This window comes from Cydia splendana, chromosome 10 (genome assembly GCF_910591565.1).
Source record: "Cydia splendana chromosome 10, ilCydSple1.2, whole genome shotgun sequence".
Lineage (NCBI taxonomy): Eukaryota > Metazoa > Arthropoda > Insecta > Lepidoptera > Tortricidae > Cydia > Cydia splendana.
In genome coordinates, this window is record NC_085969.1 from 20,800,420 (window position 1) to 20,814,794 (window position 14,375).

The 14,375-nt window shown below is 39.0% G+C and overlaps 1 protein-coding gene and 1 long non-coding RNA gene across 2 annotated transcripts in view; both read right to left on the reverse strand.

Moving 5' to 3' along the window:
- The window catches only part of LOC134794469 (uncharacterized), a 585,842-nt gene that overhangs the window by 396,995 nt on the left and 174,472 nt on the right, over nucleotides 1–14,375 (reverse strand). The window lies entirely within an intron of this gene.
- LOC134794529 (organic cation transporter-like protein) lies at nucleotides 9,322–13,363 on the reverse strand. The gene is made up of 5 exons (XM_063766341.1): nucleotides 12,577–13,363; nucleotides 11,927–12,108; nucleotides 11,271–11,406; nucleotides 10,522–10,628; nucleotides 9,322–9,486 (listed from the first exon to the last, which is right to left on the reverse strand). Exons 1-5 carry the CDS (start codon nucleotides 13,214–13,216, stop codon nucleotides 9,322–9,324), a joined length of 1,230 nt encoding a protein of 409 aa, XP_063622411.1. The 5' UTR covers nucleotides 13,217–13,363.

Below are 14,375 nucleotides of genomic sequence, written 5' to 3' on the forward strand. Positions count from 1 at the left end.
TATGGAAAGATCTTACTTGAATATCTCCTGTCGTTAGTGTCACCTGGCCGACCGCTATTGCTGCAATTCGGCTCCTTTGCTGTTGCTGCTTCCACTGCAAACTGCACCACTCAAATGTTCTGTTAGTTCTTTGCACTTCACTCGCGTATACGTAGCCCGATGGTCCTAGTACAGACGCGCGCGAAGTACTTTGTTTATCCGGTTCGAAGGACCATATGTTGAGGATGGTAGCTTGCGGTGGTTGTTGAAAGTCCGGAGAGTCTCAGTAAAAATGTTTATTGTTCTACAATGTTACATAAGTTAAGTCTAAAATGTTAATGTTAAATAAATGTTAATAAAATAGTTATTTGTTTTGAATGCACCCGGTCGCTAAGAATCCGAAAAGTACACTGACTTGTACAGCCGGCCGCATCGCCAAACTAAACTGGGTCGCGGGCGCCTGTCACGTGTTCGGTGCATGTGCACTGAACAGAGATGATGGCCTTTTCCATGTCTGAGACTGCAGTTTCGTTTCAGGGTCGTAATGATGGAGCCATGTTTCGTCCATTGTTATAAATCACGCCAACAAAATTTCCCGGTCTAGCTGTATCAGGTCCAAAGCTTCTTGACAAATCTCGACTCTAGTTTGTTTTTGCGTGTCAGTAAGCATTCTGGGTACCCAACGCGCTGATACCTTTTTCATACCCAAGCGTTCATGTAAAATATTATGCACGCTCCCCGTTGAAATCTTTACATTTTCAGCAATTAAAACAAACCGTGACACGACGATCCGCCAAAACTAAGTTTTCGACTTTTTTTTACAATTTCTTCAGTTACTGCTGTAGTAGGGCATCCGGAGCGGGGTCATCCATGATCGATGTTTTTCCACGTCTAAATTCGGCGCACCAACGTGCGACTGTCGAGTACGGAGGAGCATTAGACCTTAAAGTGTCCCGTAAATCTAAATTGACTTGGTCCGTAGAAAAATGTTTCAAACAGAAGTATTTGATAACGGCGCGCAGTTCAATTTTTTCCATTTTCGCTAACGTACTCAATAGCATCGCAAAGAAATAGCCGTATTTTTTTTTAAACAAAAAACAAATTAGTTTTTTTTTCATGGCAATCAGCTAGGTAGATTTGCTTTACTGGCCAGTATTTACTTTCCTAATACTTAAAGAGTTTGCATCTTGCGATGCAATGAGAGCTCATTGCACGTTGTACATCACTATATGTAGGTAATTGAACTAAACATAATCTTAAACTCAACTAACAGATGCCCGATGCTGGCAGACTGGACGGGGACTCACCGACCCGGTTTAGCGTTAGTGACGTAAGTAAAATAATAAAATCTATGAAAAGGGGTAAATCACCCGGTCACGACCAACTTGAGCATCGAGCACCTGCAGTTTGCCGGGCCCCACCTGCCTCGAGTACTAGCAATGTTTTACAACTTATGCATATGTCACTCTTACCTACCGCCGCTTATGACAAAAACTATTGTAATACCTATTGTCAAAAACAAGACGGGTGATCTTTTTGTGAATTTCTGCTATTTTTAAGGAAGAATAACATGTAAATTTTCAATCAGAAATAAATATTATCTATCTAACTATCTATCATTTCGGATAGTGCTAAATATAGGCCTATTTCTCTGGCAACAATTGTAGCGAGGGTGCTCGACGGCTTGCTCAACGTACAATTAGATAAGTACCGTAAAACGGGGTGAGTTGGCTCGAAATCGAAGTTCAAACCTAGATAAAAGTTTATTTTTATATGTGGCACATTGATTTATATACTTACAAAAAAAGTGTTCCGGAGGTATGAATTTTAGTTTGTCAATGATAGTTTGTTGCTTCATTGCATAGTTTCAATGAAAAATTCATAATAGTAGGCAAAGCCAGCTCACCCCGTAGTTGGGGTTGTAAGGCTTAGCAATGGGGTGAGATGGAAAAATTGTTAGGGTTGACACTTTCGGATCAAGACAATAGCTCGACTTGTCAAGAGAATTTTTTATTAATGTAGCAAAATTATTTTTTATGTATGCTCCTACTTAAACCGGTTTAATGTTTTCTGTAAGTAGTGACCCTTATTTTTATGACGTATAAATATGTTTTTTAGATCAATTTATAAAAATATATTTTGATCTACTTATATGGAATTAGTAAGGTGAATCCCATCAAAAACATTAATATGAAATTAATGACCTGCATGACACACTATGACACGTCGACAGACAGAAACGTCTATCGCCGTAGTGTCACAATTTTGTGTGCAAACACATGACTAGCATGACACTGCGCTGTGAGAAGGGACGTCTTTCGACGTAGTGTCGTATTTAGGTATGCAAATGCATGATCAGCACAGCACATTGCACATTGACATTTAATCATGGTCAAATATCGATTACCGACCTCCATAATTACTGTATGAAATAAATAAAATGCAAATATGAATATAACATATTTATTTAATTTGCAATTTATTTAATTCCTTCGCTACTTCAATATTTTTTTTAATAATATTTACCATTTTATCATAATCTAAGACACTTTTCACTACTTATGTAAATCGACAACCCTGAACTACGAACACCAACTCCCCCCTCTATCAAACCGGTACACCCCGTTCGTAACACCAACTCTCCCCATTCATGACCCAACTGCCCCGTTGTCGAGCCAACTCACCCCTCAGTACAATCCTACTCTCCCCATAAACTTCCTCAAATGCGGTTGGATCGTTTTCTATGTTAAAACCATTATGAATAAAGAAAATATAACTTAAGTTTTTCTGTTTCCAATAAGCTATGTAAGTATATAAACGATATCCGAAAGGTGGATGAACACTTACTTTGGTAAACATCACTTAAGACGAAACGGGACGTCAGCCCGATCTCAGTTTTGAGATTTTGAGGTGAATATCGCCGTCGCGCTGACGGGGGCGGCGCCGCGTAACGAAGGACTATCCCTGTGTGTGTGGTGCGCGCACACAGTCGCACACGTCATTTGCCTTCACGGGCCTCGCGAAGCGGTCGGCCCTTTATAGCTTTGCTACACCTAGCTCTTTTCTTATATTACAAACTTATTCTTCGGTGGTAACCTGGTAACTCGTTAGCTCGCTACCGCCACTAAGCGTTTACTTATTCCCTGATGTTATTGTGATTTAACTTCTAGACTTTAGGTACCTAACTGAATTCAATATCCGTCTATAAATAATATTATACAACCTGCAATCCAATTAAAATCTTAATAACTGTTTTATTAGTGGTCCGATTTTTTGGGTTGCGTAGTCACCAAAGAAACCCTTATTGTTTCGCCATGTTCGTCTGTCTGTCTGTCTGTCCGAGGCTTTGCCTCGTGATCGTAAGTGCTAAAAAGCTGCAAGTTGGCAACTTATTGGCATGGATACATGAATCACGCATTGCGACAGAACGGTAAAATAAAAACTATTAAAAAAGAATTGCAGACCTGAGACCTCCCATACAATATTCGATACCTTTGGGTTCAATTGGCGTAAAGGACAAAATGCTATTTTTCAGGAGACAGAGATTTTTTTAAATGTTGATTTATTTTTGTTGTTTATGGAGCTATATTTTTGATGTGTATTAAAAAAGTACTCAAAATGTTAGTCTCTTTAACCTGAATTAGCAATCATATGTATAAATCAAAAACGAAAAAAGTTAATGCCCTATAGAATTGGTCAAAAACACTATGTATGTCCTTTACACCCATGCTGCGTTTTTTGATAATTTAATGTATCTTGTTTAGTAGGGGGTCGTAAGTGACATTCTCAGACTATTTTATTCCAAATTCGGGGTGTATTAGTTACTAGCCACGGTACCTACACAGTCATGTTAACTGTTTTCAGCATAGTTTACTATTACGAAGCTTAAAAATGTATCAAACGGTAGTTAATGATGCTAGGTATAACCCGATTAGGTACAGTTGTTATTAATATTTTTCTGATAATATAGTAATAATATTTTGACCCAATTATTTACTAAAAAATAATTACTTGCTCACAAAGTAGCTAATATTCGGGAATGAAGGTAAACTAAATGTCCCAGTGCTTAACACTAGCCGCCTTCAATCATAACATGACAGCCTTTAATCATAACAAGAGAAGTATTAGATCAGCTAACGATGATAAGAATTAGCATATCAAGCATTTGGACGTTTCCTTAGTGAATAAAAGACTATAATTCTATAGTTTCAATTTTACAAGATGTCTTATTTCAAAATACGAAACAATAAGATATTAAATCGATTTTTTTTTATTCCTATTTAAGTATTAATTTCTGTGTTATTTAATCCCTGGTAACTGTAGCTGCAATAATTTCTAATTTAAAACACTTAAAAATATCTTCTGTTAGAACTACATATTATGAATCAAGTAAGTAAACGAATTAATTATAACCGATTCGGTCATTAAGTATTAATTACCACTTCGCCAAGATACGTTCCAAACTTTGTGAGTGTGTTTGAAACGAAGCATTGTTCTTTATTTCAAGTAGCTATAGTAGCCGAGCTCAACCAATGACACAAATAATTAAATTACGCACAAAAAACAACTTCCACCGCTCAGGAACGGATAATAAACAGTCAGGAGCGAGGCAATGGGCAACCGCTGATACACCTGTCTCGTTCTCCTAATCAACAAGAAATGCCAGTCGGAAAGGTTCAGAGTGTATTATGCACAGGCTAGTATGTATTGTCGCAAGACTATAAGAGATTCCACTGCGAGTAACACAGTAATAGTTGCGGAAAAACACTGAGCTGAGTTTTCTAATTTGAAGGGCAAACGTTATATTTTGGTAATAAAGGACCCATAAAACTATTTATCAATTTGGCATTATAGACCTTTACGTCCATGAACAAAGATAACTGCGGAAAAAACTCTTAGCGTAAATGCTTTCAAATTTGAGGGCAAACATTACATTATAGTAATAAAGGTCCCAGAAAACGACTTTTTTTGATAATCTACACTGCTACGTCCATGTTATTTGTTTGCAATTTAGAGTTTAAACGACACAAAAATTAGAAAAGTCCTTTACAATTTGTTCGCCTCGTATACTTAAGGTAAAATCATTTTTAGAACGGGTCGTAAAGGGCAAGTAAAATAATTTCAATAGTCAAATATGTCCTTTACGACCATCTTGACCATACGATATGGAAAATTATCATCACAAATGAAGGGCTAAAGGACGACAAAGGACATGTTAGTATTGTTAGTCCTTTACAACATAATTTATATTTAGCGGTAACCTTTACGACACTATCTTTGAACTTTTATTTTGTAACTGGTCATTTACGCCCCTTGAGCTAAGCTGTTTTTGCAAGCTCATAGTGTAAAAATTGGGTCGTAAAGGCAACTTTTTACGAGATATCGAAGCGCTTGGAATTCTGAACAAAACTGTATATTTATTTATTTAATCATATGGCATGCATGATTAGGCAATCAGAGTAAAGCTTTGAGGTTGTTAAGCCAGGTATTAAAACTGTATATATAACTCATTTTCGCTAAAATGTCCTTTACGCCAATTGAACCCAATAAGCAATATATATATATATATTTTGCTTAGTCCCAATAGTGTGGGGTACCCTTAGATAGGTGTATCAAAACGAATAAAGGTCTCCTTAAAACATTTTTTGATAAATTTATATATTTTCGGAAATAATCGCTCCGAAAGAAAAAAAATATCCCCACCACCCTCTAACTTTTGAACCATTGTCCAAAAAAATTAAAAAAATCGTGTAACAAAAGCTTAATAACTACTTTCAATGAAAACTATATAGCGAACATGACCGGACTCCAGTCGGTTTTGAGTTATTGCAAAAAATCTTCTGTTCTTAGTAAAAATCTCAAAATACGTAGAAAGCTCTGTACTCCCTTGTAAACGTATGATACTAACTTATCGCCCCCGTTTGGCCTATTTTGACAGAACGGTAACTACGAAACTCTACACTGAGCATGGCCCGACATGCTCTCGGCCGATTTTTATTTTTGAGTCAGATTTTGATACATTTAGGTACCTATGTTTGAGGAGCTCCTGATTCTGGTCGGAATAAATACGAAACCCCAATTTGGGACAACAGTATAGTCTACAAGTTCAAAGGTGTGATACCTCATTGGATTCAGAATGATGTTTAGAAACTTTATTACTTACTTCACTAACTTCGCCTACTAAGAGGCAAATCGCGACTGTTATGGTTTATCGATAACTTCTCACATCACTAGATTATCCACATTACATGTCGACTATTGCCCATCACTTTTCTGGCTGTGTACGTATTTAGAAACTTGACTCCGCCCCTAAAATTAGTGCGATAGGGACAACTGCAGCTGAGGCGAAAAATCCTGCGTAAAAATGTCAAAAATCGAGGTTTCGTACTCCACTGTTTCCTCCTCCAAAACTTAACCAATCGTAACCAAATTTGGAAATCTAAATGATTATGAAATTATCTGTGTCGGACCGTTTTGCTTTTTTGGCTAATTGACATCAGTTTTGAATACCACGCCTCTCATTGCGGCATAGTCAATTAGGCCATTTTGGCCATTTTTGAAGGGCTCCAGCGCCTTAAAAAACAAAAATATCAAAAAAAGCAAAACGGTCCGACACAGATATTGACAATATTAATCTGTGTTGAAAAAATCATTGCTCTAGCTTAAAAAACCACGGAGGAAAACGTGGAGTACGTTTGTATGGAGGAATGACCACTCCTGTTGGCTCTTAAAAAAAAAGTTAAATTCAACTAAAAATCCGCCGATTTCGAGCATCAACTTTGACAGTGAATTTGTGTTTCAAAATTGTATGATTTGGCAGCTTAGTATTGCGAAAAGAAGAAAAAATATGTCTCAAAATATAATCAAATTACTTTGAGAGCAACCTAAGCCCAAAAATCAAAGTAGTTACTCAAAAATGAAATTCTGGATTCGCAATCCAACTCCCCCCGCGAAACCTACTCACCCCGTTTTACGGTACTTGAAATTGCATGAAGCGCAGTTCGGCTTCCGTGCAGGCTTATCTACCGAAAGTGTTATTATTTGTTTGAAGCAGGCTGTCGAGTACGTGTTTTTTAGACCTTAGTAAAGCCTTCGATCTCGTTAGTTACAATTTACTTTGGAAAAAACTTGACGAAGTGCAATTTCCTCCAGAACTTACACGCATATTTAGGTGTTGGTACTCTGGCCAGAGAAATAGCGTACGCTGGGGAGACGTGATGTCCGACGAGTATGGACTCGAGTGCGGGGTGAGGCAGGGGGGGCTGACCTCCCCAAAGCTTTTCAATCTGTACATGGACGCCCCCGATCGGTGGGCTTAGCAGTATGCATGTTGGTTGTCACATAGATAGGGTTTGTTTTAATAACATTAGCTATGCTGACGACATGGTACTGCTGAGCCCCTCGGTTGGTGGTTTGCGTGTACTGATTGAGAAGTGCGAATCCTATGCCCTAAGTCATTGCCTGAAGTACAATGTGCTCAAAAGTGAGTACATGGTATTTAAGGCGGGGAACAAGTGCCCATCTCATGTTCCACCCATTCTTTTGAATGGCGAGCAACTAAAAAGGGTTTTGTCATTTAAATATCTCGGGCACCTGGTTACCGATGACTTGCGTGACGACGCGGACATGGAACGCGAGCGTAGGGCACTGGCCGTCAGGGCCAACATGATAGCCCGGAAGTTCAGCAGGTGTACAGCGCAAGTCAAAATAACACTCTTTCGAGCATACCTGTACTTCGCTGTATGCCCACAGCTTATGGACTAGGTACACGCAAAAGGCTTTTAACGCCATGCGTGTACAATACAATGACGCGTTCAGGGTACTGTTGCGGCTGCCATGGTACTGTAGCGCGTCGGGTATGTTTGCCGACGCGCATGTGGACGGATTTCACACGACGCTGCGCAAGCGCTGCGCCGCGACGCTCCGCAGGGTGCGTGACAGCCGCTACAGTCTCCTGGCCGTCGTGGCTGACAGATGGGACAGCGGCCTGATAAGGCACTGGTCCTCTCTGCACTTATCTTTAGTACCTAAGATAGTTATTTAAGTTTATTTTAAGTTTACCTTAGCTATAAGTTTTAATTGTAAAATGTACCTACTAACAAAATATGGACTATGTCTGAAATAAATGCATTTTATTTTTATTTTATTTTATTTTTTATTTATTTTATTGTAAGAATCTCGAGTATATTTTTTTACAATTTTAAGATAAATAGTTTAGAAGTAATTTAAGAAAAAAGCCAAAAAATTACCATTCCCATTCCCTCCTCTATCTCCGAAACTCAGTAGTTTACTCAGTAGTAATTAACCCAGACCCAGACACAGTGGGTCTAAAATAAAAAAAATACACAAAATAGGTCTTTACCTATAGATGACAGGAAAACCTATTAGAAATGTGCAGTCAAGCGTGAGTCGGACTTAATTACTTAGTTTTTGATCCGACCCCTACGGGTTTTTTTAAGACATTTCAGTCAAGTTTCATATAAAAAATACATTGTTAAAAATTGAAACGCGAGTCCGACTCGCACTTGTTTTACAGCCTGTATGTAGTATTTGTATTGTATATCCTCCCGCCTGTTTTGTCTACAAGTATGTGTTGTCATGTGGCTAAAATATTTTTTTTATCATTCTCGTTGTTTCTTTGCGGATAACTTCCATGAATTAGAAATATTCGGTATGAATTAAAAGAAAATATCTTAAAGGTGACTGTATGTTTATTAGTGTATCTCTGGGCTAACCTCACATAAGCACGGCTACCACGTGTTGGCATTTGACATTTACGTTAGCGACTGCGTGAACTCGATCGCACCACACCAGTGCGAGCGAGATGGCCGCGATCGAGTTTACACAGTTGCTAACGTCAAGTGTCAACTGTCAATATCATGAATCTAGTATATAACTGGATCAGGCATGAGGGGTGGGGGGAAATGACAGAACGGGATAGTCTTATGTATCTTTCAGTAGGAGTAGCAGCGCAAGCGCCATTATTGCTTGTCCTTGTCACAGTCTCACTTTTTTTTAATTCCCCACCGTAAATTTAGTATGTATTATGGTGGGCAACAAATAACCTCGACCAATCGTAGTGTCGCATTGCGTATGTTTTGTCCCTCACGGTGGCACGCATATAGAACTTCTATAGGATCCTATCCTACCATCTATGGTCAATATGCATTCTTACAGCAAAGTTTGTGCAAAGAGAGTAGTCAGAGTCTAGAGTTAGACCAAGAAAAATCTGCAGCGAATTTGATAGCCTATCTAAATCGCTGCAGACTTTTCTTGGTCTAACTCTATTATTGGTTCATTTCTATATAGCACCAGGAAAGCAGGTTAACGCTAGCTTCGACTTTAGTTTTTTCGGGCAGGACGTTTGGAGCCCAGCTCGGCGGCCTCCTCCATAGTGTCAGGTAGCGTGATGCCTTTAGTCTCTGGGGCCAGTAGCACCAACAACCCTGATATTGCTGCGAGGGTCCCAAACAGGACGAATGGGAGATGCTCCCATACCATTGCAGCCTGGAAGAAAATAATAATTATTATACCTTTATTTACGATGCAGATGGCCGAAGATCGAGAGGAGAGCAGTGGTAGGAAGTATAACCCATAGGACATCCCTCAGAAATTAGGTCACGACCACGAAGAAGATGCCTATATTTAAATGCTATATAGAGCTCCCCTGTAGAGACAAATTCGAGGGTTTGAAAATGTGAAGGTGCATCTATCAAAACTGCATTTATCTGCTGTAGACACGTCATCGTAAAACTATAAGCACGCTTTTCACAGTGAAAATACAGTACGTAATATTAAAAGAAGCCATTTAAAAATCGCCATAATTATCGCAACAGTGGTGCTTTCCATAGAAAACGAAGAGCCGGAAGCTCCGGCCCGGCCCCGGCAATAGACGGCGTTACTCTCTACGTTATGAATTTCGTTACAACTTCAGTAATACGCAGCCAAACATTGCTAACCGATTGTATACAGGCGTCTAAAACTATGAACTGTAACGCTGCAATACCGTCCTTCTGGAGTCACGCTCCGACATACATATAATCCTAAAATTATTAATAATTTTACCTAGATTCTAGGTTTGCTAGCTTCCTTACTTTAATTTTGAAATTGGTAAAATACGGCTAGAGTCCATCTAAGCGAGAAAAAGCGGAAACAAATTAAAAACAAGCTCTCCTATATTTCTAGTCCACGTTAATTTGTCAAACGATTTTTTTTTATTTGGGGCTCCGTCAAATATTTTGCTTTCCGAAAAGTTTCCGTCGACAATAATAATTTTGCAAGTGACAAAAGGCCACGTAAAATTTATATAAAAATATGCATTCAGACTTACACTTCTGTCGTTCGAAAATTCGGTGCAAAAGGTTGCTTGGAAGTGAAAAAGTCAGCCAACATTCACCTGGTGGTTATTCTACTAGCAGTAAACACATACTCGTTCCCACTATACCCGCCAAGTAGAGCCACTAACAAAGCCAACCCTAACGTCCTCTTCTGGAAACTCCCAAACTCCCCTATCTCCTCTATTCGTATCGTGTCTAAATGCACTCTTTCTTTTTCTTTCTCCATTCCTTCTGCTTTAATACCGTCCTGCTTGTCTGGCGTCTTCTTTTTAAAGTTAGGACTGGTTTTTGATTCTTGTGAGGTGAAATTTTCTTTAAAGTTTTTGGTGATACGTTAGTATATGTCCCGATTTAAGTAAGGACAAAAAGGTTCCTTTTTCGTTTTTTTTAAAGCTACCTATAGTAGAAAATACATATGATTCATAAATTGTATCTAAAGATTTAGAGACTTTGCTTTGGATAACCAGATAACTTTGCTTTAAAATAAATACAAATATTTATAAGTTGCACGATATTTTGCTACTATTTACGATCCGTCACTAACCATTACAAGAGATCAAATGTACTTGACATATAACTGATAAACTATTGATAAGACAATGCATTGGATTACATTCGGCATATTTAGGATAGTATAAAGCGGCTGACATCATTCTGATGCATCTCTGAAACATACCTACAATACCTACAATTATCATATTCTGATATGCTGCGGCGTTTGCGGTAGAAACCGCGGCCCTATTAGCCTTGGAGTTTTGAGTAACGACAGAGTTTAAAGAAAGGACTAGGTACGTGAGATTTTGGGTGGCCCTAGGCTGGATCATTTATTCCTAGACCAAATAATAATATTATAAAATTTATAAATATGAAAATTTACATGTTTAGATATTATAAGATAAATAAGGTTTTCATCCCTACATTCATATTAGCTCTTGGAAGGTTTCTTCGACCTGCCAAGGTCCGCAGCCTGCTGCATTGTGTCCGGTAGCGTGGTTCCTTTGGTCTCTGGAGCCAGCAGCACCAGCAAGCCTGATAGGGTTGCGAAACTCCCGAACAACACGAATGGTAGGTGTTTCCACACCATTGTGCCCTGTGGAATGAGATTATCATTGTCAATGTAGGTCATTACAAGCTTACACTTGCATTCCGCAAGCATGCAGTATGAAACGGAGACTAAACAGCAACCTACATGTGGGTCAAATACCAAAAATAACTGAATTCATTTTAACGTCTTGATAATAAAGGCTTTGTTCCTGTATTTTTGAATACCTTGGCCGCTCCGATCGATATATTTGATGGCGATTATAGTGTACCTACGTTAGCGTAGTAGTTGTCATTCAAAATATGACATTGTTGAGAAACTCTTGGCATCATTCCCATTTATGGATACCCTCATGTATGTACACACCACAGTAGATTGGGTAGTCTTCGATTGCCGGGGGCCTAGGCTAGGCCCTCTAAGTCTAAACTTATACTCACTAAAGCAGGCATGAGTGGTGTTGATATGGCGCCAATCCTGCCGATCATGGAAGCGAAGGAGAACAGCTTCGATACTGCGTAGGGAGCAGCTCGTTCGAGTAAATCTAAATCTTAATCTAAATCATAGTCACCAAAGCAGGAGTGAGGGGTGCTGATATAGCGCCAATCCTGCCGATCATGGAAGCGAAGGAGAACAGACTGCCTCGATACTGCGTAGGGAACAACTCGTTCGTGTAGACGTACACGCAGGTTACGACGATTGAGATGCTGTACTTGCCCACTAGGTACACAGCCAAGGAGAGTTCATAGTAATCTGTATGAGAGAAAAAGTGGTAATGAGATATAAACATAAAGTAATTTTCCTCCTTTCCAATGAGGCGGTGACGAGCAGAGATGTTTTAATCCACAACTCTTCTCCACTCCGCTTGATTGCAATTGATTGATTCCTTTCATCTCCGCTCGTCTCAGCCTAAGTGTAAAATACAGCCTAAAGCAAGAAAGGGTAACATTCGTTTATAGACAGAAAAAAAATATATAACCTTTGAACCATAATATTGAAATAGATTGAGTTTGGCCGAGGACTTTAGCAGACTGTAAACGGAAGCCAGGTATGAGTAGTTTGTAATGATTGCCACGAGGGTTATGACACTTGTGACACAGGAAAACATATTTATTGAATTTTGTTTGCGTAGCAGAAAATTATTTACTAGATTCCTTTAAAATAAAAAAAAATGAATTCACACAATTTTTTGCAAGTAAGTACATATATTTAAATATCTACCTTTTGTCATAAAGATAAATCCAATTTGACAGACTGCACACATCCAGAAAGCGCAGCAGAGCAACGGCTTCCTGCCGATCCTATCAAAAAGAAGCACGGCTGTCCAATACCCTGGTATTTCCACTGCCCCTACCGCTATATAATTTATGTATTTATTCCCTGACATGGTGACAGCATTCATTGACAACCCGTAGTATACCAGAGTGGTCGTGATCCACCAAACTGGTGTTATAATACAACGCAACAGTATCGGCTTATGTTGGAATACAAGCGTCACTAGCCAAGGATCCTTAATTTTCTGTTCCTTCTTCAATTCCTTAATCTTTCTCTCTTCTTCTGAGCTCTTTCTTAGTTTAGCTAGCGATGCTTCTGATAGCAATTTACCGTTCATTTTAGCTGCTTTCTTTAACTGTGATTCGGCTTCTTTATAACGGCCTTGGCTCAGATACCATCGGACTGATTCTGGCATGATCCAGAAATAAATAACAGTGACCAGCTGCGGTATAAATAAGGCTAAAGTCAAGTGTCTCCAGTAAGGAACGGCCCAAGCCATAAGGGCTTGCATAATGAGTCCTGTAGCGTAGAAAGTAGACATCGTCGCGCCGGCAGCAACTCTGTACTTCGGCCCCATGAATTCCATCACTGTTGACAAGCGAGATAAAATCTTTAGTCGATCATAATCAAATTTTGATGAATGGTGTTACAATTAAACTTTATGAGTCATGATGCTCTCAAGGACAGTGGAATTCTCACGGTCGTTGGAGTCAGTTTTAGCCGGAACGAGTGGGTGTTGAGTGCTATAAAAAAAAGAAACGATATAGATCATTCAATGTCAGTGTCGATCTTATCAGTAATTGCATCTCGTCCACTGTTGCTAACTGTCATTTTTTACCATGAAGATTATTAAAGTACATGTAGGTATTTATTTCTTTCGATAATGTATGTGCCATTTTATTTTCTTTTAATGCTCTACATATTCATTTTTTTCAGAAGGAAGTCTAGCCAATTAACAATCATTTCTAGAAAACACCAAATAAATAATGTATGGAAAAGATCGCGTGAAACTGACGTGTGACTTTAGCTTCATACTAATACTATTCATACATATCGATACATTTTCATTTTTCTATTGGAATTTTGCCGAAACGCCCCCATCACTGTATTTGGCTCAGAGAAAAAAGGGATTGGCACCTAGAATAAAAACCCCTAGGGATGTAAACCGCAATGTTTTACCACAGACACCGTATAAATAATTTGTTTCCCAACTCACCAATAGTATAACCGCAAGAAAAAGCCGCAGCCCCAAAAGCGGCTTCCAAATACTCCAGGGCTATGAAACTGCCATAGGACTGCGTGAAAGACCTCGCTGTGCCAATCCAGGCACAGTTGAAGGCATTCAGGGCGAGGGCTGTGCGTCGGCCATATCTGTCGGCGATGATGCCAGTCAATGGCAGGGCCAGCATCTTGCCAAACGTGCTGGCTGAGCCGATGAGCGAGCGACGCCATTCTTGGCATGCCAGGTTGAACTGTAAAATAAAAGTCCAGATTTCGCATTATACGTTTTGACACGTTTGGGAGTTTGGGACATGAGGTATCAACCGGACCAGTTTTAGGTACGAATATGCACTTGCGGAAAGTTTAAAGATTGTTGAAAATGTTAACAATAAACAAAGAGAGTTTAATTTTGGGAAATGACTCGCCCTGAACTTTTGAATGAACTTTTTTAAAAAATATTGTTTTTCACGTCCGCAGCTATTACATACTAAAATTACGATGTCGCTGTATGCAGATTAACGATA

Excerpts from the sequence above, each read along its gene's own strand:
- LOC134794529 (XM_063766341.1), bottom strand. The coding sequence starts at position 13,216 with ATGGAATTCATGGGGCCGAAGTACAGAGTTGCTGCCGGCGCGACGATG. Across the intron at positions 10,629-11,270 it reads GCAGCAGGCTGCGGACCTTG|AAAATTTCACCTCACAAGAA; the intron begins GCAGGTCGAAGA and ends AAAACTTTAAAG. Across the intron at positions 9,487-10,521 it reads TGGAGAAAGAAAAAGAAAGA|GCTGCAATGGTATGGGAGCA; the intron begins GTGCATTTAGAC and ends ATTTTCTTCCAG.